At 37.3% G+C, this 21242-nt stretch overlaps 3 protein-coding genes across 5 annotated transcripts; 1 reads left to right on the top strand and 2 right to left on the bottom strand.

Moving 5' to 3' along the window:
• The first annotated feature begins 1640 nt into the window (after positions 1–1640).
• rhbdd2 (rhomboid domain containing 2) lies at positions 1641–4243 on the top strand. The gene is made up of 4 exons (XM_079449449.1): positions 1641–2017; positions 2396–2800; positions 3007–3157; positions 3426–4243. Exons 1-4 carry the CDS (start codon positions 1840–1842, stop codon positions 3781–3783), a joined length of 1092 nt encoding a protein of 363 aa, XP_079305575.1. The 5' UTR covers positions 1641–1839; the 3' UTR covers positions 3784–4243.
• On the bottom strand, positions 4020–14293 carry pora (P450 (cytochrome) oxidoreductase a). Of its 3 annotated transcripts, XM_079449446.1 has the most exons (16): positions 14213–14293; positions 13268–13470; positions 10705–10753; positions 9929–10057; positions 9689–9838; positions 8653–8777; positions 8435–8524; positions 7997–8095; positions 7518–7634; positions 7103–7221; positions 6688–6869; positions 6464–6613; positions 6122–6389; positions 5901–6046; positions 5649–5734; positions 4020–5541 (listed from the first exon to the last, which is right to left on the bottom strand). In XM_079449446.1, exons 2-16 carry the CDS (start codon positions 13438–13440, stop codon positions 5397–5399), a joined length of 2028 nt encoding a protein of 675 aa, XP_079305572.1. In that variant the 5' UTR covers positions 13441–13470; positions 14213–14293; the 3' UTR covers positions 4020–5396. The 3 variants fall into 3 exon arrangements, with proteins under 3 accessions (XP_079305572.1, XP_079305573.1, XP_079305574.1); XM_079449447.1 differs by lacking the exons at positions 13268–13470; positions 14213–14293 and adding an exon at positions 11401–11634; XM_079449448.1 differs by lacking the exons at positions 13268–13470; positions 14213–14293 and adding an exon at positions 11401–11630 and having other exon boundaries at positions 9929–10020.
• A 280-nt stretch (positions 14294–14573) lies between these two features.
• tmem120aa (transmembrane protein 120Aa) lies at positions 14574–18478 on the bottom strand. Its single transcript, XM_079449078.1, has 12 exons — positions 17970–18478; positions 17552–17670; positions 17356–17472; positions 17053–17112; positions 16787–16882; positions 16572–16661; positions 16419–16484; positions 16166–16227; positions 15961–16053; positions 15816–15880; positions 15384–15452; positions 14574–15290 (listed from the first exon to the last, which is right to left on the bottom strand). Exons 1-12 carry the CDS (start codon positions 18045–18047, stop codon positions 15180–15182), a joined length of 1026 nt encoding a protein of 341 aa, XP_079305204.1. The 5' UTR covers positions 18048–18478; the 3' UTR covers positions 14574–15179.
• Between the last annotated feature and the right edge of the window lie 2764 nt (positions 18479–21242).

Genomic DNA, 21242 nt, shown 5'->3' with positions numbered 1-21242 from the left:
ATACTTGCGACTTTGTTCTCCGTTTTTTTTCAGGCATAGGCGGGTGGGGTTTGCATCAACTTTCTTTGTTGTGAGCTGTTTACATTACATTCTGTCTCCACGGGAACAAGCTTTAAACACATTCTACATCTGTTTCAATTGCAACAATGATATATATCCTCCATAACACTCCATTGTGCGTTTCTTTAACCAAATCCTTAGTTGATCCACATGAAGGGAACATGCCTTTTGCTTAATAACTTGAATGGGACCAATGACACATTATTGCTGTTAAGGTCTGCTTAATCCCTGGCAGATAAATAAAGTAAAATCTCAAAGCGTGTTTCTTATGCAACCAAATGAATTATTCAAAACACATTTTATATGGCCAGCACGTTAATATAGCCATTTAATACATTACCTCACCGGGTTTCTCACATTTCTCTGGATGTGATGTTTGCTCATATCTTACACAAATGAGCAAAATGTGATTAATGTATTTGCATAGTCAGATACAAGCCTACTGCAAATGAAGCAGCGTAAGTATCTTGCATCCATCGCATGACAGAAACACTTTCAATGGAACTGTGACCATCCAGAGAGAAAAAGTGAGCTTCCTTAAAGTTTTCCGCTATTTTTATTTTATTTGCTTTTGAAAATTGACCGTTGCTCAGCTCCCGTAGCGTTATGGGATACATCAGTGTCCATCCGATCCACACTCACGAATCTCAGCTGAAGTAGTAGACCATCCGGGTATTTCTCGCCTACTGTTTTTTCATACTGAGGTTTCGGACATACTATTCATGACTCATACTCATTATCGCCTACTATATAGTATGGAAGTAGACAATTTCGGACACAGCCACTGACTCACACAAGGTGCATTACCGCCATCTTTAGAACCTCAACGGGATGTCAATGAACATTTGTAAAAAAAGTTAAAAAAATAAATCCTATTTGCGAACTTAGCCTTTGTTGCTGATTGATTTCCGGACATGTTCAATAGATTTTTTTAATTCATTTCATTTCCAGTTTCCGTTTCTAATTCTTTCCTCTTTTCAGAGTACTTTCTAAATATCAAGAGTACATGTTTTACATTTTCCACATCTATACAATGTATGCATAATCTAGTCTGGTGTTTACCTATTAATCTTAAACAGCTAATTCAACTTTTTGTCCTATTCTCAACCTTGTGATTTTGGTTTCTTGCCGTCTCAACCTGCTTTACTTTTTATCAATTACTTCTTTCTGAATGCTGTATGCTCCTTTCTCCTCCTGATCCCATGTATCCTGCCACATTCTATTAATATTGTATTTAATGTCTGTTTTACATGGTGGGACTTGGATATCTAAGTGTTCTGCTTTTAGGGCTTCATTCGCTACTTTATCCACTTTTTCATTACCCTTAATAGCCACGTGCTGGAACCCAAATGTACATAAATATTTTCCTGAGAAACTTAAAAAAATTACTGATTTACTTCATCAAAAATATCTTGTCTACATGTAGATTTTCCACTCTGAATAATCAACAAGGAAGAATCAGAATCTGAACATGAGCGTCCTGTTAGGCTACTTTCCTCCACCCACTGCAATGGTAACATGATTGCCATCGTTCCAGTTGAAAACACAGAGAGGTTTCTGGAGCTTCTTTTTTAGCTCCAGAAGCTTCGATGAAATGAGAACCATTCTGGCGCAGGATTGCGTAAGCAGTGCGCCTCTTTCACGCTCTTGAATCATCTTTTCTTCCACGCGGAAGTTGCAAAATTCCGAGTGCTGGGAACTGAATGACGATTTTCGCACCATAAAGTAACCTGCCAGTAAACAATAATAATTAAGTTATGCATATCATCTAACCTTAAAATGCATACTATAAAAGACTGGAGACAGAAGTTTGCATATTTTGTACCGCACGTAGAGTTGACATGTGGGGTAGTTGTTGTGTTCGCGGTTTCGTGCGTTCTCAGCGTCGTACCACATCACTTTGATGTTTCGGAGCATATTTTCAGTCTGGACACTAATGCCGTCCTCAAAGGCCATGGTAAGAGCTTTTAACAAATTGTAAATCACAAAAACACATTCAACAGCTGTTTTCGAAGTGTCTGGAAGTCTCACCATTATACATATTTAAATATAACTTGATACTAGTTTATACGTTCATAAATATATATTTTAAATATAAAGGAGTAATCTTCATAAAGAGTAGATTTGTATAATGTAATTTTTAAAGCTTTTTATCAAAACATCTTGACGCAATAAAATGTTTTGGAATGACACAGTTAGCTCAGCATTGTGGGCGGGGCTGCCTGAATGACGTTTACAAGAACCTAACACATCCTGTTTGCTTTGTTCTATTGTGTGTGTTGAGTGTTATACTTGAATTATTGTTGTGTAACTTGCGCTTCCTTTTTCCTTACAGTCTACAAACTCGTCACCTATTGCCTCTATCACAAGAATATGACATGTTTTTTCCTAAATGTCATAGTGATGGTGTACCCCTGTATTGGACTGGAGAAAGGCATTGGTACAATCAGATATCTTTATCAATCACTGCTCCTGACATCCATCAGTGGACTGCTACACGTGCTGCTAGAGTCACTCCTTTTCTCCCCGTCCAATAGGAGCTCAGTAAATGGTCTCATCCCATTGGCTATGTCTGTTTTGGGGGTGGTGACAATCAATTCTGCTATGCGGAAGGCATATTTCATGGGCATAAATGTGCCCACTGCATCTCTGCCCTGGATTATTCTAATGATTGTAACCGTCGCCTTTCCAAATACTGTCTTCCTTTGCAATGTCCTGGCCATCATCACAGGAATGATATGTATCCTTCCATCATTTAAGTCATCGGCTGTAGATTGTAGAATCCAAACACACAGTTTTTATTTTTCCCCATATAGCAGGCCTGTAAATTAAAGATGATAGTTCTATGATTTAAACCTTAGAATAAACATTTTGTTGTAATCCAAAAACATAAAGATAGACAAATTAAAGTTGAATTTTATTCCTTAACTTGATGTTTTGTATCAGATGGAATAGGATGGTTTTCACTGTTCGAGATGTCAGAGTCCAGAGCTTCAGTCCTGGAGAAAAAGTTCCCCTTTCGGTTGCTTAAGCATTTACCTGGGGTCCAGTTCATCCCTGCGTCTGATGAGGAGCGTAACAAACCTCTTGATCTCACGTGAGTTAATGATTCACTTGTTAATATGTACATGAGCAAATGTTTATTCAAAACCAACATGCCACTTATTGCAAGGTATTATAGCACAAAGATACTTTTCATGCAAATCATTTCACTAAATACATATACTTTGTTTTATAAGAAAATCTCATTTATTTAATACATTTTAACAAAAAAAGTCCAAGTACTTTCAGTTCCACTGTACATCATTTATAAGTTCCTAAGTATAATATCTAATGCTTGAAGTTTTAAATATTTGTAATTCCAGAGACATAACCCCAGGGTCGTATCCTGTCCAGACCTACGCCCCAGTAAACGTCACCACTGGTCAAGCGATAGGGAGCTTGCCAAACTCACTGGATGGTTGGCCCCACTCGACATATCCACAACAAAACTCCACACCTTACACTGGAAGCTCTGTCACCATCGGTCACAGTCATGGACATGGTCATAGCCACGGACACAGCCATCAGTGCGATGCTGCTCATCGCTATGGCAACCCATGGATATCTCCATATGTGCAGACTCAGATCAGTCCTCCATTAAAAGGGACAGGGCAACCTTTCAGTCATCTACCTCAGCCAGGAGTTTCAATCATACCCGAGATATCTCACTTAAGAGTCTAATGTGCCTGCGGTTCCTTCATCTCCTAGGGATATAGGGATATAATGTATTTTTATGTTCATTAGATACCTCATATCTTGATTCCAGAAAAACAAATGACGCTGGATGTTTTATAGATTTGTTTGCATGTAACCTTTGTTTTTGTAACTTTTAATTCTTCTATTTTATACATTTGTCATTTGAATTGCTATTCATGTTTTTGTACTTTAATTTATAGAATGGAATAAAATTTGTCTTTATACATTTTTTAATTATTATTAACACACATTATATCGTACATTTGGATTTTTGTAAAAACAAGACAAACGTAGACAGTGTTTCAATTTTTTTTTAAATCTTTTAACATTGCATCAATGAGAGTATGTCGTTGCACAAAATGTGTCCAAGTGACATAACTGTAGCACACAGCATCTTCCTCAACATGATAAATACTTTAAAATGACTTGTGCTTTAAAGTACTTTCAATTGAAACTTGTTTCATACCACATTGCCAGCATCGTGATGCAGTTGCACCATTAGTTCACCAGGGGGCTGAATTGAAAAATCATTGGAAAAGTTAAGACAATTACACAATTAATTTAAAATTTACATTAGTATAACACACTTTACTCTTCATAAACTGCACCTTTTACAATGGAAATGGATAACTCCGTGCATTTGTCAAGGACATAGCAAACAGTTGCTTAGAATATTTCAAAAGACTACAGTTAATCATGTAGTGAGGAAGGAAGTCACGTCAATTTCAGAATTGCTCACACACAGCACACAGCTATAGTGTTTTTCCAAATGAATGCATAGATAGGACACGGGTTTAGTATATCAAACAATAAATAAGTCAAACTTTAACATCACATGATTTGTAAACATTCCAAAATAGTTGATTTCTGTGAGTGAATGCATTACATTATCATTTCTAGAAGTTGCAAAACAGAAACCTAAAGATCTTTAATAAGGACATAAAAGTGATATTTGTAGTCTTTTAACACAGGGTTTAAACAATTGACAGTCAAACTAATTATATATGAATAAGGCCGTGTTTGACGTGATAGTTCTCCAAAAAATCTACAATTTATTCACCCTCATGTCATTCAAAACCTGTATTTGACTCTTTCTTACGTGGAACACAAAAGAAGATATTTTGAGAAATCTCTCAGTGGTTTGGCGTCTATTCATTGGGGTGCATTTTGTTTGGTTACCAACATACTTCAAAATATATTCTGTGTTCTTTAATTGGAGGAAAGCCATACATGTTGAATGAATTTGGGGGGTGAACCAACCCTTTAAAAAGAAGCTATAGAACATTTTGCATTTGATATACATTACCACCTAAATGGGCATCAAATACTGGCCGTAATGGACATGATATGGCACCACGAAAGCCAAAATGTAAATATAAAATGAGCTATTTTAGACTCAATTTTGTGTTATGTGCCTTCGGTTATATCAGCACTGCTGACAGGTGCACTCGAGCTTCTGTATACTTTAAGAGACACTGACAGCAACAAATCAGTCCAAGTCAATGCAAACACAGAAAAAGTAAGTTCTGCGATTTATATCTGTACTCTGAAGTAAAAACATCTGAGGTAAAGTAGCAGATATTGGCTCATCAGTTGCTTTAGCTCCAAACATCCTGTGAGTAACGGCCCTTGGTCATTAGCTTCTTGAAATAGTCCACAGCCTGAGTGTGCGTCAGTCCGCCCACCTCCTGCGCGATCTCATGGAAAGCAGCATGGACGCCCCGAGCCATGTTACGTGCATCTCTGCAGGGACATTAAGAATCTCATTACACAGACAGGCAAATACAAAATCTCTCATTGTGGGCTTTAAAAAGCATTGCCTATGCTGTACAATTAAGATTTATTCTCACCCGCAAACGTAGATATGAGCATTATTGAAATGAATTAGCTTCCATAGGTGTTCCTTATTTTTCTTCAGAAGATGCTGCACATAGACCTGTGAAAACAAGACACCACAGAACTACTTTGTCTTTAACTTGCTTTGTTACTTAAAAATCTTAGACTGTGCACCTATCTTTGGATCACCTCTTAAATGTAAAATGTCATAAATGTTTAGAAAAATAAATGTTACAAAAAAAACGTATAATGCTGTAGACACTCACTTTGTGCTCCTGGTCTCTGGAAAAAGCAACATTAAGCTGCGTCAGTACACCTGCCCTTTCAAACTCCTCCAGTTCCTGCTGGTACAGGAAGTCTTCGTTTCTATGCCGACAGCCAAAGTAAAGTATTGTCTCACCAACATCCTTCCCTGTAACAGAGCCCAGATGTCAATTTGTTTTGGAGCATTCGTCATCATTATTAGAAATCATATTCAAATTCATACCTTGTTCCTTGTGCCATGCTCTCTCCTGGATGAAGCCTATGAAGGGGGCGATGCCGGTTCCAGGCCCGATCATGACTACAGGATTACTGGGTTTGAACGGCAGCCGAAACTGGGATCTCCTAACATACATGGGAACAGTGGGCTTGTGGCCATTATCAGTTACAACTTTATTCTTCAGCCAGTTGGTGGCCACACCTTTGAAGACCCTTCCCGTCTTGGTAGCGTACTCCACCACCACAGCACAGATGTGGATGGAGGACGGATGCACCTGAAATGAGGAAGTCCAGTGTCAACCTCAAGGCGTTTGTGATTTCAGCTCTTTAAAATACGGCAAAGTCTGACCTTGCCAGAGGATGCGATGGAATAGTATCGAGCCTGCAGTCGAGGCAGAAGTTCACAGAGGTGGTCTATTTGTGGTTGGAGAGATTGTAGATCTTCTAGAATAGACAGTATGTTCCTTTCAGCAGCCACAACCCAACTCTGGTACAGAGCCTGAGAGGAACATTTAGACAGTTAACAGATGCTCTGATCTAAACCGATCCACAAAGTAAACATGAAAATCGAACCTTTCCTTCTGAAGATCCAGAGGCCATCTTGTGCAGATTTTCTTGTTCTTGTGGATCAGAGGCGTATTGTGCCAGCTCATAAAGCACGTTTGTACGGGGCGGGTTGTTGATGTCCAGGTAATGTGTCAGTGCCGTGCGGTATGTGGTCGGGCAGGGGAATGGATGCTTTTTATTAGACTCCTCTGAAAAACAAAATCACAAATTGCAACAATAAATTAAGTATTAAACAAGATATAAACTAAGAGTTGTAATACAGATTTCTACTATGTTTTAAACAATACTCTTAAATGTCTGAAATAATTAATCTAAAGTACTAAATAAATCCTGCAAGCCATTCTAAGGTTAATGTAATTCCAAATTTTAAAGTTGATTCAAGTTTAATGATGGAATAGGAATTTTACATATTATTATATACCATCCAGATTTTTGAGGGACATGAAGATATCCAAGTCTACACCAAGTCTCTTTCCTAGTTTGCTGACCATTGATGTGTCATTTGTGGGATAAACGGCAACATGGTCTCCAGCATCGTATCTGCACGAAACATAAAATATTTTTCAAAGCTTTGTTGTGAGTAGATTGCTTGCTACATCAGAGAATATCTGATCAGAATATCAGAATCAGAATATCTCCTGACATTGTAATACAGAAAATAAGTTGTTGTAGAAACAGATATCACACTTGTGACCATATATTAATGAAATATAGCTAAGGAGTGCTTATAAAGCACTTAAACAATGGTAAAATCACTGGAACCCACACTTTTGTGGGTTATTGCAGTGAAATAAAAAGTTTATTGGCTATCTTTATATATTATACTTGAACTGTACCTGATTTTAGAGTCTAAAATATCCAATTCGATATGCATCAGGTGACGGTTTCCTCCTTTGTTCAGCTTCCGATTTACAGAAACAGAAGCAAGGAAAGGATTCTTTGAATCGAAAGGCCTACACAAAACAAACAATAGAAAAATATTATGCCTATAATCACCACGATGATGTATATAGTAAAGAGGATCTCAACCTTTTTTGTTTGAAGGCCCCTAAATAGTCACAATAAACCATTTCATTCAGTTATTACCCAATAAAATATTATTGAGCTTGGCAAAACTAGAAAAATGCATATTTGTTACAAAAGTAATCAATCAGAACAAAAAAATAACATATGGAGACTGCGGCCCCTTGGGTAAGAAACACAGTTATAATATATAAAGAATCACAATAGTAATGTTACCGGCAGACTTGTGATCTTTTGAAATGTCTGACTGTGAACTATAAACCTATCCCTAAGTTGAAAGGGATCAACTTACAGTTTCTGCGTTTGAAAGCTTCCAAGACGCCCCACCTCTCCTGTGTACACCTGATTCATGTTGATGTCATTATGGACCACCAGTTCAAACTGCCGAATGCTGAAAGCACAAAAAGGATCGGAGATCTCATCCCAGCCTGCATTTAAAGCATTCAAAACACCTATGATGTTTAATGAGATGCAAAAACCCTTTCAAGCACGACCGGGGAAGGTTTGTTATGGAGGTACATGATCAATGAATCTGTTCCCTCTAATATGCAGATGAGACCCTGAATGTGTGGCCTCAAATGAACATCATGTTTGAACCAGACCACAAAGCTACAGATGGTCTGCATTGCTAAAATCAACCGTGCATTCATTTATGCTATTATATGTCAATACAATGTAAGATATACAGCACGATATTGTTAAATTGGATTAGGTGAACGAAAAACCATACCTGCTGTCTACTCCTGTGGCTTCCACTCCAAAGAACTCACACACTGCGGGCCAAAACTGTTCCTTCCAAGAGATGAAATCTTCTTCCAAGCTTTAAACGATTTAGGATTGGGTTGGTAAAGGCAAACAACGAAAAGAGAAGGACAGAATGTACCTAAATAAAACGGATATATGTGTATAAACATCTGTTTGTTCGGTTTGAGTGTATTATTCACTCACTTAGAGTCATCATCTCCGAGGCCAAGGTCATATATTCTTTTCCCGCCCAAGTCAGCTAGTCTCTTGTCTGTGTACTTGCCCATGGCGTTGAAGTGCTCGTAGGTTTTATTACCAAGACCAAAAACCTTAAAACAAAGTAAACCATCAACTCATTATTTTATAAGAGATCGTTTTAAGTTTTTGAAGAAAAACTTTCTTTCCTACACAGAACACACAATAATGTCGTTATCAACCCCCCATTCACTTGCATTGTTTATAATAGAAGTGAATGGGGGGCTGTGCTTTTCTTTTACCAACATTTTTCAAAATATCTTCTTTTGTGTTCTGCAGAAAAAGGAAAACTAAAATATGACTGTTTTGGTGACTTTCAATGTATGATCTGCCCCTTTTTAATACACTGCACTGAAAACGCGAAAATTATGAATTTTCTCCGTAGTTTTGCACTTCTAATAACCTCTGGATGTCTAGTCTGCCCCCCAGTCTGGTCACACTGGGGTGATGTTTCCAACCACAGGTTTTATCATGCCGACCCACCAGAACCACATTAAAGAATCTACAAACTCCATGCTGAAACCACAAGGCTCTCATCCAAAATACTGGTCCAGCTCAAGCTGTGCCTGGACCCTTGTGTCTCCAGAATCAAAGGAACAGACGATACAGTGATCCCGTCCCATTTGAAGCAGTCCTCCTAGGAGAAAGGTTCAGCTGGGATGGAGCGCTAGCTTTATTTGGCAAGGCCAGATGTTTCCGTTTGGTGAAGGAGAAGTGAGGAGGGTTCCGTGGGCCCCTTAACTACGGGACAGCCTGAGGCATGCGCTAGTTAAGAACTATACTGCTGAGGAAATGGGCATCACAAGCAAATACATTTTGGGTGGTGCCTACAGGTTGACTAATGCAATTTCTTGAACTCTGAAACGTGTTTTGCTCATCTCATTTTTAGAAGAACAAAGGCATATAGATGGCCTTCAACTTTGATTTCATTGATGCCAGCCTAAAATATTCAAGGCAACTTGACTGATCTTGACTAAATACTTACTGCAAAATTGATCCCCTCCAGGCTATCATCAGCGGCCTGCATCCAATCATAGAACTCCTGAGCGTTGTCGGTGGGGTCTCCCTCTCCATATGTCGCCAAGCAGAACACAACCATGGAATTTGAAATTTCCCTCAGTCTAGACAGCTCGGACTGTGTTTGGGAGACAATGTTTTTTTTTATTTAAAATGGTGAGTAAAAAGTATCAGAGTTTCATAATAGCGTGCATAACGTCCTAAGTACCATATCATACTCCTCTGGATCAGCTGCCATCCCTTTCATACCATAGCGATGGGCATCTTTTGCCAGTCTGTTAGCAAAATCCTCAGCTGTTCCTGTTTGGGATCCGTAAAACACCACAATGTTTCGGTTCTAGAGCGAGAGGTTACAAAGACAAAAATCAAACATAACACAAGTATTTTCTAAACCAAAGTGAATGTCATTTTTGCCAAATATTTTAAGTCCCACTGAATTTGATAATAAAACTCATCTTTAAGCTTTAAAATAGGATATGAAAAAGATTTATTCCTGTAAAAATAAATTCTTCATGCCTTAAAATCGCTTGAATGTAACCCTACCACCTTGCTTGATATAGTATACGCAGATTCAGGAATATGCAAATGAGATCGCGTGAGCTCAGAATGTTGATAATAGGTACATTGATGCCTCATTCGACGTGTGAGCAACGTGTTTGTGTTGTTCAAACAGAGCTAAAAAGGCAGCGATCGCTTCAGTTCCGATTCTATGTACCATCCTAACACATCTATGGCTCAAATCTGTTACGTGATTGGTTAAAGAGTTATGATGTCATAAACAGAGGGATTTTCAAACTGAATTTTGGAAAAAATGCTGTTTTATGGAGAAAATACTCTGCAATGGTTAAAAATTATGAATTTGCACATGGTTTATCTTAAAGCATTCAAAAAGCACCACATATAAACAACATTAAAAACTTGATTTTCACCACAGGGGGACTTTACATTTTTGTGCGGCAGTAAAAATGTTTCTAGAAAACTTACAGTTTTCTTCATTTTCTCTATAAAGCTGGTCTCACGAACGGGTTGAGATCTGAAGAGAAAAAGCAAGAGAACACATGCGTGAAAAGGCAGAATAACATGCCAAGGCCGATTCATTTGGTAGTAAACAGGGAATTAAGCCATGTTAGTGTCTTGGCCTTTTCCACACTGAGAATATCCTTAGGCTCTCATCACACTGAGAACACCACAGCGTTTGAATACGTCTGCTTTCACTCAATGGTCAACTAACGAAAACCAACACTTTCATCTCACACATCTTAAGATCTGAAAATCTGAAGAGCAGATGGAAGTTTACCTAGTGCAAACAACTTTACTTAAAAGTTACATGTTTACAACATTGATCATATCGTTTCTACTCCCACATAGATGGTGTTTGGTTTATAATCAATTGCAAAAATACACATCGCGTAAAATGAAAATGTAGATAAAAAAATCCCTAAAGTAAACAAACCCGTAAGGCATTCATGCAGTTACTCCAAATCATACATACTCAACATATGATACATACTTTATTTGCTGACTTTATATTGCAGAAGCATTGAGTTAAAACACAACCTATTTAAATAGATATTCATACAATAAAGGCCAAACCTGATGAAATTCAAAAGCAAAAACCTGACACATCTAGCACAACACAATACACTACAATATCCAAAGATCCATGTGTCCCGCACTAACCTCTCTGCAGCTGCCAGTCTGTCCTGAGGCAAAGAGAACATGCACCCCATGACTGGGGGAAAGACCCGAATCCTCAAACTACAGCATACAGAGCCAAATCACCTCTCTTAGATTCAGACTCAGTCCTTTAGACAGAGATCAGGCTCTCCTGAAAGCACATTGTTCTTGAAAGCAGTGAGGCAGGCAGGGGTTTGAGACGTGCTCCCTCGCTCGCTCATACTCTCTTTCTCTCTCAACATCTGGCCGGAGCAAAGGGGTTGCAGAGCAATGAGAACATACAACATTTCCCATGGATCTCTGCAGCACAATACTGTTCCTAAACCCCACTTCATCTCAGACAGACAATGTATTATTGACTTAAATCTACGTAGTCCATACAGGCTGACCCTAATAACAAAAGTTTTTTAAAAGTATAAAAAAGGTTTTATTTATAATAATATTTTCAAATTCAAATGCTACCAAATGAATTCAAAGGGAGGTTTTGTAATATTTAGCTAATTTCTTGGGACAAATCTGTCCCCAAACTAAAGCTAAGTAAGCCCACATGCACGCCCACAAAACGTAATGCCCCTGCCAATGTAAACACACACAGACATCAACTATTCCCTCCCTTTCCTAGTGTAATAAAATACATGCACTGTAGAGCGCTGATACAAAAGCAACAAACTTTGGACGCGAGTGTTTTAAAGAATCTTATAAAGCTTTAACTACAGATGCCCCATTATCTATACATGCAACAAGAAAGAACAGTGCAGACTTTGGCACGACAGTGTGGACTGGCCTCAGTCCTTTAACCCAAGAGTAATGTGAAACAGGCTGAAGGAAGTGCAGAGAGAATTGGAAGTGGTTATCTTTTCCTGGCATTTCCAGTTCTTCGGTTACACATCATTTCCTTCGTCATTCTTTTTCTCTTTATCTATCAGGCTTCATTGTTTACAAAGAGTCATAAGTTTATTGTACAGCGTTACAAACAATTGACTGGTAAGAATTATGAGGAGCAAGGGGAGAATAACATCGTGGGACTATTAAAAACACTGAGCAGTAGATGTTAAGAGAAAGTTCACCCAATAGCAACAAGTCTGTCATTTATTTACCAGCAAGTTGTTCAAAACCTGACTCTTTGAAAAGACGATATTCTGAGAAATGTATATAAAAAATGCAAATCCAAGGCAATTCTTCGAGTTCCAAAATGTTAAAAAGAATTCTGAGGAATGTCTCTGTTTTTGTGTCCATACAATGGAAGTCAATAGGGGCCAATGTTGTTTGTTTACCAACTCACCAACCTACAAGTTAAATGTTTGATCTCATTAACCAAGGCAATGTATTTTCAACAATCTGAATACACAGCCGTATTTAATATGTGTGTGAGGCTTATGCTTTGTGAAATGTGTCAACAATAACTTACTTTATACCCACACAACGTCCTGGTTGCAACAATCCATAACACACACACACACATTCTGTTGGTCCCATGATGTCAACACTTTGCAATGCTGGAACCCATGACTTACTTAACCACAAAGTGCTTTAGAAACAAGCCATGGTTCAGAAATTATGCTTTGTTTGAATGGAGCCAAAGGTTGACAGAGAGAAGAACTTTAAAGAGACTTTCCAACAAAAATATTATTGAAAATATGATTCTTACAATTTCAGCTATGAAGCGCAACGTGGAAACCCTGTTTTTGGTCCTCTGCATAATGGAACACAGTAATTCTTATTCATCCAGTTTTATAGCCTACAACTTCTACCACCTTGGTGTTTATGAAATGTGATTCTGATCAAGTTCATTTCAACCATGCAGAAACATTTGTGAGGGTGGAACATCGCTCATGGACAGATGAGAGGAGGCATAATATAAGACACTTACACTGTACTGGTGACAGTCCTTATCTCTGGGGCAGTCGTTGGTTTTCTTCGGAAAAAGAACCAGTAGATAAGCAGCCCAGAGATGAGTGAGAAGATGAAGATGTCCACAGAGCTCAGGAAGGGTTCTGGATCTTGCTCTTGATCGGACTGCAGGTGGGATTCTGCATCATCCATATTTAAAGACTATGGCAAAATCAGAAAAGCCTGCAAACAGATTGCTTAAGTCACTGTCATTTCTGTTAACAATTTCTGATTTCATACAGACAAACTCGAAAAAGATTTTAAAAAACTAAAACAAAAAGCACAATTTCAACAGTGGAAAATTTCCACTTTACAGGTGACATAAAATAAATACATTCAATAAATACACATAGATTACCTAGCTTAAATTAAACGCAAAACACTTTGACGGTTGTGCCCTCTTTTGAATGTTCAACGTAACTGCATGCTTAAACCCCAACCCACAATTCTTTGCAAATGACATTTGTTTAACACCGCCACATAGGCTATAGAAAATTCCCTTTTCACCATCATTTAAAAAATCGCCACTTTAAACCGCAGTGACTGACCGCGGTATTACTTGAACTACCTTGAAGTATCATGATTTGGTAATTACTCGGTATTCCTATAAATCACAGATCAATAAAAAGCTTTATGATACACGAAGAAACAGTTGTTCAGTTGTGTTATACATTGCATACAAAGCACTATAATTGTGAAATAGGAGCTTGTGATAGGAAGTGTAATGTAAAGCGAACTAATGTGAAAACGTGCGACATTTCAAGTGCGCATAACCACATGCTTATCAGATCAGACACATGCTAGTCAGACCCTTGATGTGTACGTGCCACTGGCTAATACCGCTCAGTAAATGTCATTAGATCACTGACAATATATGTCGGTATATAAGTAACGTTACATAAATGTGCAGCACTATGGCACATACCTCGGTTTTGCTGGGGCATGCGCAACAAACGCTTACGTCACATTTGGTTGCCAGTCACAAGTTCATAAAACCCCTCGTGTCTTTTTTAACGTGACGGGGCATGTAATAATGAATTACAACGAATGCCTTTGGGTTATTTTGTTGTGAAGATATTCCAAATACGTTATTAAGTGTAATCCATTACTTTTTAAATTAATATGGTTTTCTTTTGTTGGCATGATGTGGAAAGTTAAAGCAATTGATTTTTATAGCAATTGATAGAACAGTCGTAACGTTTTTCAGGTTATTTGGCAAGCACATGATTGACTTAAATTTGATTTAAAATCATATTAAGAAACAATTATTTAAATGTAGTTGTAATGTAATTATTTACTTCATGACTTATTCAGGCAGATATACTGTCTTTTGATACATTTGCACTTTCCATTTCTGTTTGTCGGAGCCTTTTTGTCAATTGTGAAAATCATGGTCAATGCTTGCACATTTCTCCTTACTCAAACATAGGTGTAGACATAGTCTTATGTTGACACTGTAGCACAATGGTAGTGATAGCAAATAATATTAATTTTCTAGCTTTGTTCCATTAAACAAACATTGCCCTATTCTAACTGCCTTAAATGAAGGCCGAAGGTATTTTATCATTAAACACACACAGAGTCTGAGGTCAGGATTTTGCATTTATATATGAAATGAAACACTTCATGGCATTGAAATCCAAAATAAGAACAATCTATTAAATAGTTTATGGCAAAGACTGTTAACTTGCTTTGTGACACATTTACAAAAATCGTCACTTATCCTGGCAAACAAAAAACCCACCTGAGAACAATTACCAAAATTCTATTAAACTGTTACTCATACATTTTACAATAACAAAACAATCATTCCATCCCTCGCTTACATAAAAAAGACATTCATATAAAACATAAATTGCTTTCAAAAATACTTTTGAACTTTTTTGTCATGTTCATAAAGCTTTGGTCTTTTCTTGATCCATGTATTTGTGGTAAACAACACCAAGAGTGGTAAAGAAGTTTCCCATGAATAAAACAAGGAAAGTGGAGCCACACATGAGAACCTGGGAAGAAAATATTTGACAAAAACAATGAAATCAATGTAACAAAATTAGCTTTGTTTTTATGTTTATTTATTCTTAGTTATGAACACTGACCTGCCATTCTTTCCATTCTGGAAGTCGGGCCATTTGAAAGAGTGTAATTCCATTGTAAAGCTGGAAAAACTGAGCATACATAACAGCATAAGATCTACAATATACTATCACATTCACATGGCATTCATAACACTGCATCCAAAACTATCTATCCATTCTTTCATGGCCATCAGTTCATCATAAAATCTAAAAACTATTTCTACTTTTTATTCATTCAAAAAAGGTTCAAAGTACTTTAGTACTGTGATAAATTCAATGTTTATACAATGTCCTTACTAACTTACAACATTAGATTGTTATTTTAGCCCTGTTACTTCAACAGAAGCCTTTCCCAATATTACAGGCCCATAAACTAAGAACTGTACTGTTTCCCAAGATGAGTGCAGTTATTGCAAAACCACCCAAGATACCAAAACCATCAACTAAACTTACATGGCCAAGGAAAAGGAAAGGTAGGAGAAAGGTCAGACCCCTCCACATCCAGGATTGAAACCCCTCTGGCCATAAAACACAGGAGTGTAGATGTAAAAAATGACATTTTGCTAGTGTTAATAAATATATATGCTATGAGACCCACCAACAGTGAGGTCCATGTTGTGTCTTTCTCCAAGAGCTCGAAGTCTATATAAGCATCCACTCTGATAGTAATACTGCAAAAACTTAACAAAATCTGAATGGAAAACAAAATAAAACCAATAAATAAATTATTATCTAAAAAGCTTGCTTGCAGCCTAAATGTAAACAAAGCAGTATAATATAAATACAAGTGGTGATGATCTTACTTATATACATGGAGTATGACAAGAACTGAGTTCTAAACATCTGGTAGAGTTCACCATCAGGCCTGTGAGACAGATGTAACCGTTGATGTAAGTCACACATTCCCTTATAAAGGTCTCCCACTCTCAGTCTCTCTTTCAATATCTCTCCCATACTTTCCTCTTTATTCTGTGTGCTTTCTTATAACATTTATTTTTAAATACTTGCCAAGTATAAACTCAAATGTTTGTTAGTAGAAGAATATTACATTCATACCAGGTCAGCATTACTCCAGAAAGAAATGTTGAAACATAGTGTTGAAACACCCACCAGCCCTTGATCCTAAAATAAAAGTCAAGTATGTTATACTTATGTTATATCACATGCATATAGAGTATTAAACATCATAGAGTACATGACTATTCTTACTTAGAGCCGTTATTAATGAGAATGCTCTCTCTTATTGTCAATGTACAGTAATACCACACCAACAAGAAGTTGAAAAGGGCATCTACAACCCTGTAAAACCACAAGCAGACATAAAGCAAATTTTGACTAAATACTTAACAGTATGTATGTAAATATTTAAAAGCATGTTTCATATTTAGAGATGGTGCTAGAACTTTGAACAACAAACAACATACCTGTCGCTGACCAAAAACTGACAGGTGAATGAGAACAACAAGAGGATTACAGTCAAGTATAGTTTGAATTTCTCATACTCGTCTTTATAGGCGAACCTGCAAGATGGAGATAAACATAAATTGGACTAATGACAAAATTAACATGACAACGTAATGTAAGATGTTGACCACTACAAAGACTACTCAGGTGTTACAATTCATATTTTTGCTTTGAATTTTTTTATATCATACAGTATTGCATTCTGCTCAGGGTTTTCATAACTTACTTGGCCTGCTTGTTAAGAAGCGTAACATTCACATTTCCAAGAACAAGACTGAGGTATAACCTGGATTAAGAACAGGATAAATATTACAGGAAAGAAATTATAAGACCAAACACAATCATCATTAACTGACAAAGTTGTTATAGGCCTAATCATCTTAATTCTGTAGCACTTTTTATTCTACAATACATGTTTTATTGGTTAAAGAACGGGAGTTGCATGACCTGGTTTGCATAAATAATAAATGCAATTTAAACATAAAAGGATGTGGCAGACCTAAACTCAGACAGCTTTCATTTCCATTACCCGTTTTTCTTTGGCAGGAAGGCCTCCATTTCAAAAAATACATTAGGTCTTTCTCTTATGGACTCTTGGATCTCTACTACTTTATTTACATCTTCTGGACTTTCTGCGGTTCTGCACCTAACAGAGAAACAGGGCTTGAGCGCAGGGCTATAATATTTATTTTGACATTTACATTAAAGCACAAGTCGTGACTTACTCGTCCAGAGATTCGGAGAGATCCTTTAACTTTTTCCTCTGGCGTGCGATAGAAGACGAACAGCTGTCTTGCAATTTCGAAACTTCCTCCAGCTTCTGTTTGTAGAGTCGATGTGTCTCCTGAAACAAAACAGAAATGTATATATAACTTTTTATATGTAACAATATATAATATTACGATATTTTATAATCTATGAACATATCTATTCGTTAATGCTTTCTAATATAAGCCATCATTGCTGTGGCTGTGAAGTTGTTGATAATAGGTAACGCTAAACTATAATCAACAACGCATAACTAGAGTAAGGTTACAGTCTTCCGATATATGAGTATGTAACGTTATAAAAATACAGAGAAGTGTAACATCTGATGCTTCAGGGCTGTCGTGCTATTCTCGTGACTGGGAAAAGAGCTCTGACCTGGACTTGTTGGTAGTCTTTCTCCAGATCCTCCCATTCCTGTAAACATTCGGTCAACCCGTTCGGATTTAATAACATTTCCAGAAAGTCTATTTATTGAAAGTTAGCGTCACCAAATAATAGCGAAAGGAAAAACGTCTAATCTACCGTGTCTGGGATGGTCTACTCGCTTTCTTCATAACGGCGGTCACGTGAACACCGGCGCTACCTCGCCTAGCCAATCAGAGACAGACTCCGCTTTATACTGTTAGGTCTCTGAAATCTGACCAATGAGCGCCTTCAAAACAAGAGTGATGCGTCACAGACGCTCTACTGTATAGAGGCTTGTTTGAGATGAGCATAATCTGCGCAGAACCGATCACCGGTGATCACCGCGAGCTGCATGCCGGTTAGAAAAGTGTCCGAGTTACGTCCGCCTTGCTCTGATGTCATGCCAAAAAACTCTCGCGCAGTTGCTCTCCTCCGACTGCGCTATTCAAAAGCATGATGGGAAACGACTGACTGACGACACAGCTTCAAGCTCATTGGCTGAGAATGTCAACGATACATTTTCTCTTCATTCTAAGAATTAGATTACGCATCTGTTCATTTATATTTTCATGCAAACTAAACAAAAAAAAACACGCCTAGTGAAATTAAGAATTAGGACGTGCGTTTATTTTAAATTTCTCTTCATTAGAATTCTTCCTTGTTGTAATTTTCTCTTTATTCTATTGTATGTTTGTGTGAATTAATAAATCAATCCATTAAAAATATACATGCACGCATACATATCTAAATGGACTGTTTAGTCATTATGCCTCATCTTTGTGTGGTTTCATCTGAGAAGTGTCAGGGTCTTAAAATAAGGGAAGAACTTCTGAAGAATATTTGCTACAATACAGCTTTGACTTGCATGGTATGGAAAAATACTATTGACGTGAAATGGTGGCAGAAACCTGCTTGTTATTAAATATGACAAACATTTGTTATGAACTCTGTCTCTCAAAAGCAACTTGCTATTTACTTCATTTAGCATTTGTTTATACAATCCTTGAAAATGTCTTACATGTTTTTGTGTAAGCTGTTTATTTGTACATTATTTGACAGTACATTCAGTGATTATTATTGTAACCATCTTCATGTAAAAACAGTGGTATTTCGATTACATCCACTTCGTCTGCGATAAAAAACGCGAACGTGATCTCCTCCATTGTTCACGTTTGCAAGAGACAAAACAGCGAGATTCACGAAGTGTCCGACTTCAAAGGTCTTTTTTGACTCCTCCCCTTACTGCAGCCGCCTACTCCAATAGCATCTGGCTGCAGACAAGATGCACTGTCAGACACATGCACGCTCAGCCGCGCATGCGCACTCGTCACATGCACGCTCAGCCGCACATGCGCACTCGTCACATGCACGCTCTAACGTGGTGAACTATAAGATTCTATTAATAAAATGTAAAGGTTACTGCTTTTTAAGAGTATCGTGAATACTGGTGGTTCAGGTCAAGGCCAGGTATTTATTTTAAAGCTGAAATACATTACTGAACATCTACACTAATAATGAAAATACATTACTAAATAAAACCTTTTCTTGTACACGTATTCTTCCGGCCTAAAATTATAAACAAACACACATATATACATAAATGACTCATTCTACAATAAAAAGGTGCTTGTTAATCAATGGTTTAATGATAAAGTTTTATTATGTAGACATACTCTATATATATATATATATATAAAGAGCAGGACGGCTCACATCTGTTTTTTTTTCGAAATAGAGGCTTCCAAATCAGTTTTCAATGCATATGTGGCATAAAATCATAACACAACCCTGGACAACCCTGTTCAATTTTGTACTCGACAAAAGACTCTAAGATGCATTTTGTCCACCACATTCTCTAAAAATGTTTGCATGTCCTGCATAAAAACAAACATCAGAGGCTCTACACTATCATGTTCTATGAAATGTGTGCTGAAGAACTGTTCCAAGGCCTCTGCAGCTTCATCATCCTCCATGAACTGAGCCAAGAAGATTCCCAGAGAGTCAGTTGTGATCAGAAGGTTGCTGGTTCAAATCTCAGTGCCAGAAGGTCATGACTGAAGTGCCCTTGAGCAAGGCACCTTATCCCTGATTGCTCTGCAGTAATGTGCCACTGTAAAAAAATAACAAATTACTTGTAAGTCGCTTTGGATAAAAGCGTCTGCCAAATGAATAAATGTAATGTAAATGTTCACCAAGCACCACTGACTGGCAGTTTTAAGATCCGTCATGACACGTTCATGACACGCTCCTAAGAAACAACAATGTAGAAGATGATAAATAAAAATATGCTGAACAATAATGGCCACAACCTCTCTAACAAAACCTACTTTTCGTGGAGACTGAACCACCTGCTTCTCAGATGAAAACATTGGTTTCATCTACCTAAAAAGCAAATATTAATTTTAGTTACCTTTAGGACTACCTTTTTAAGGTTACTGGTACTTTTCCTGAGGAGTTACCCGAGAAGTTACCTGTCCGTCAAAATGCTCTTCCTGTTGGGGAGAAAATACAGCCCATGTTTACCAAGTTAGTCATGACAACATGCCATTCTTTACCTTATGATTAGTCTATGCTTTTACCTGAGAGATTTATTCCAATTTACGTTTTGCAACCTAAATACAGGCTGCTGATCACCTCTCAGGAAGGCTTTGGACTCCTCTGTATAGTGAAAACTGTACTAATACTTACAATTGTGTAGTCAAATGGGGCATCCAGCACAATGTACAATGCAGACTATACATGAAAGAGACGTCAGTATCATGGCAAAACAATATAATATTAACTACAAACATAATGTACTTACGATCAACATAAACACACCACAGTCGTTGCCATATGATTGTACTGGAAAACCCTTAAATATAATGAAAGGAGGGAATAAGCAAAATTTCATAGAACGATAGATACATAAGACTTAAAGAGATGGATGGGATAGATAAATGGACGATAGGATACAATTTAGATAGATAGATTTGAATAGACGGACAGATATATGGATGGATAGATAGCCAACCTTTCAGTCCATTTTACGGGTTTTATCCTATGTGCAATGCCCCTGTCAAAAATGCAAAAAACAAATACGTAAATAATAATTGATGTGTAGAAATATAAGGCTGTACAAGCTTATACTGTATGCACAAGGTTATTGAATATATAAATAATCCGAATCATCTGAATATTTAGTTTTCAAGCAACGCTACAAATTAATTTTAGATAATGCTAGTTCTTCAATAAATTACTGTA

The sequence above is a fragment of the Barbatula barbatula genome, assembly GCF_947034865.1.
Source record: "Barbatula barbatula genome assembly, chromosome: 24".
NCBI classification, from domain to species: Eukaryota; Metazoa; Chordata; class Actinopteri; order Cypriniformes; family Nemacheilidae; genus Barbatula; species Barbatula barbatula.
The sequence above is the reverse complement of the archived record's forward strand: the minus strand, read 5'-3'. Positions and strand labels throughout refer to the sequence as shown.

Excerpts from the sequence above, each read along its gene's own strand:
- tmem120aa (XM_079449078.1), bottom strand. The coding sequence starts at position 18,047 with ATGTTATTAAATCCGAACGGGTTGACCGAATGTTTACAGGAATGGGAG. Across the intron at positions 15,453-15,815 it reads CTTTCCTTTTCCTTGGCCAT|TTTTTCCAGCTTTACAATGG; the intron begins GTAAGTTTAGTT and ends ATGTATGCTCAG. Across the intron at positions 15,291-15,383 it reads CAGAATGGAAAGAATGGCAG|GTTCTCATGTGTGGCTCCAC; the intron begins GTCAGTGTTCAT and ends TTTTCTTCCCAG.
- pora (XM_079449446.1), bottom strand. The coding sequence starts at position 13,440 with ATGGATGATGCAGAATCCCACCTGCAGTCCGATCAAGAGCAAGATCCA. Across the intron at positions 7,635-7,996 it reads AGCTTTCAAACGCAGAAACT|GCCTTTCGATTCAAAGAATC; the intron begins GTAAGTTGATCC and ends TGTTTTGTGTAG. Across the intron at positions 5,542-5,648 it reads GCTCATATCTACGTTTGCGG|AGATGCACGTAACATGGCTC; the intron begins GTGAGAATAAAT and ends ATGTCCCTGCAG.
- rhbdd2 (XM_079449449.1), top strand. The coding sequence starts at position 1,840 with ATGCATACTATAAAAGACTGGAGACAGAAGTTTGCATATTTTGTACCG. Across the intron at positions 2,801-3,006 it reads CATCATCACAGGAATGATAT|ATGGAATAGGATGGTTTTCA; the intron begins GTATCCTTCCAT and ends GTTTTGTATCAG. Across the intron at positions 3,158-3,425 it reads AACAAACCTCTTGATCTCAC|AGACATAACCCCAGGGTCGT; the intron begins GTGAGTTAATGA and ends TTGTAATTCCAG.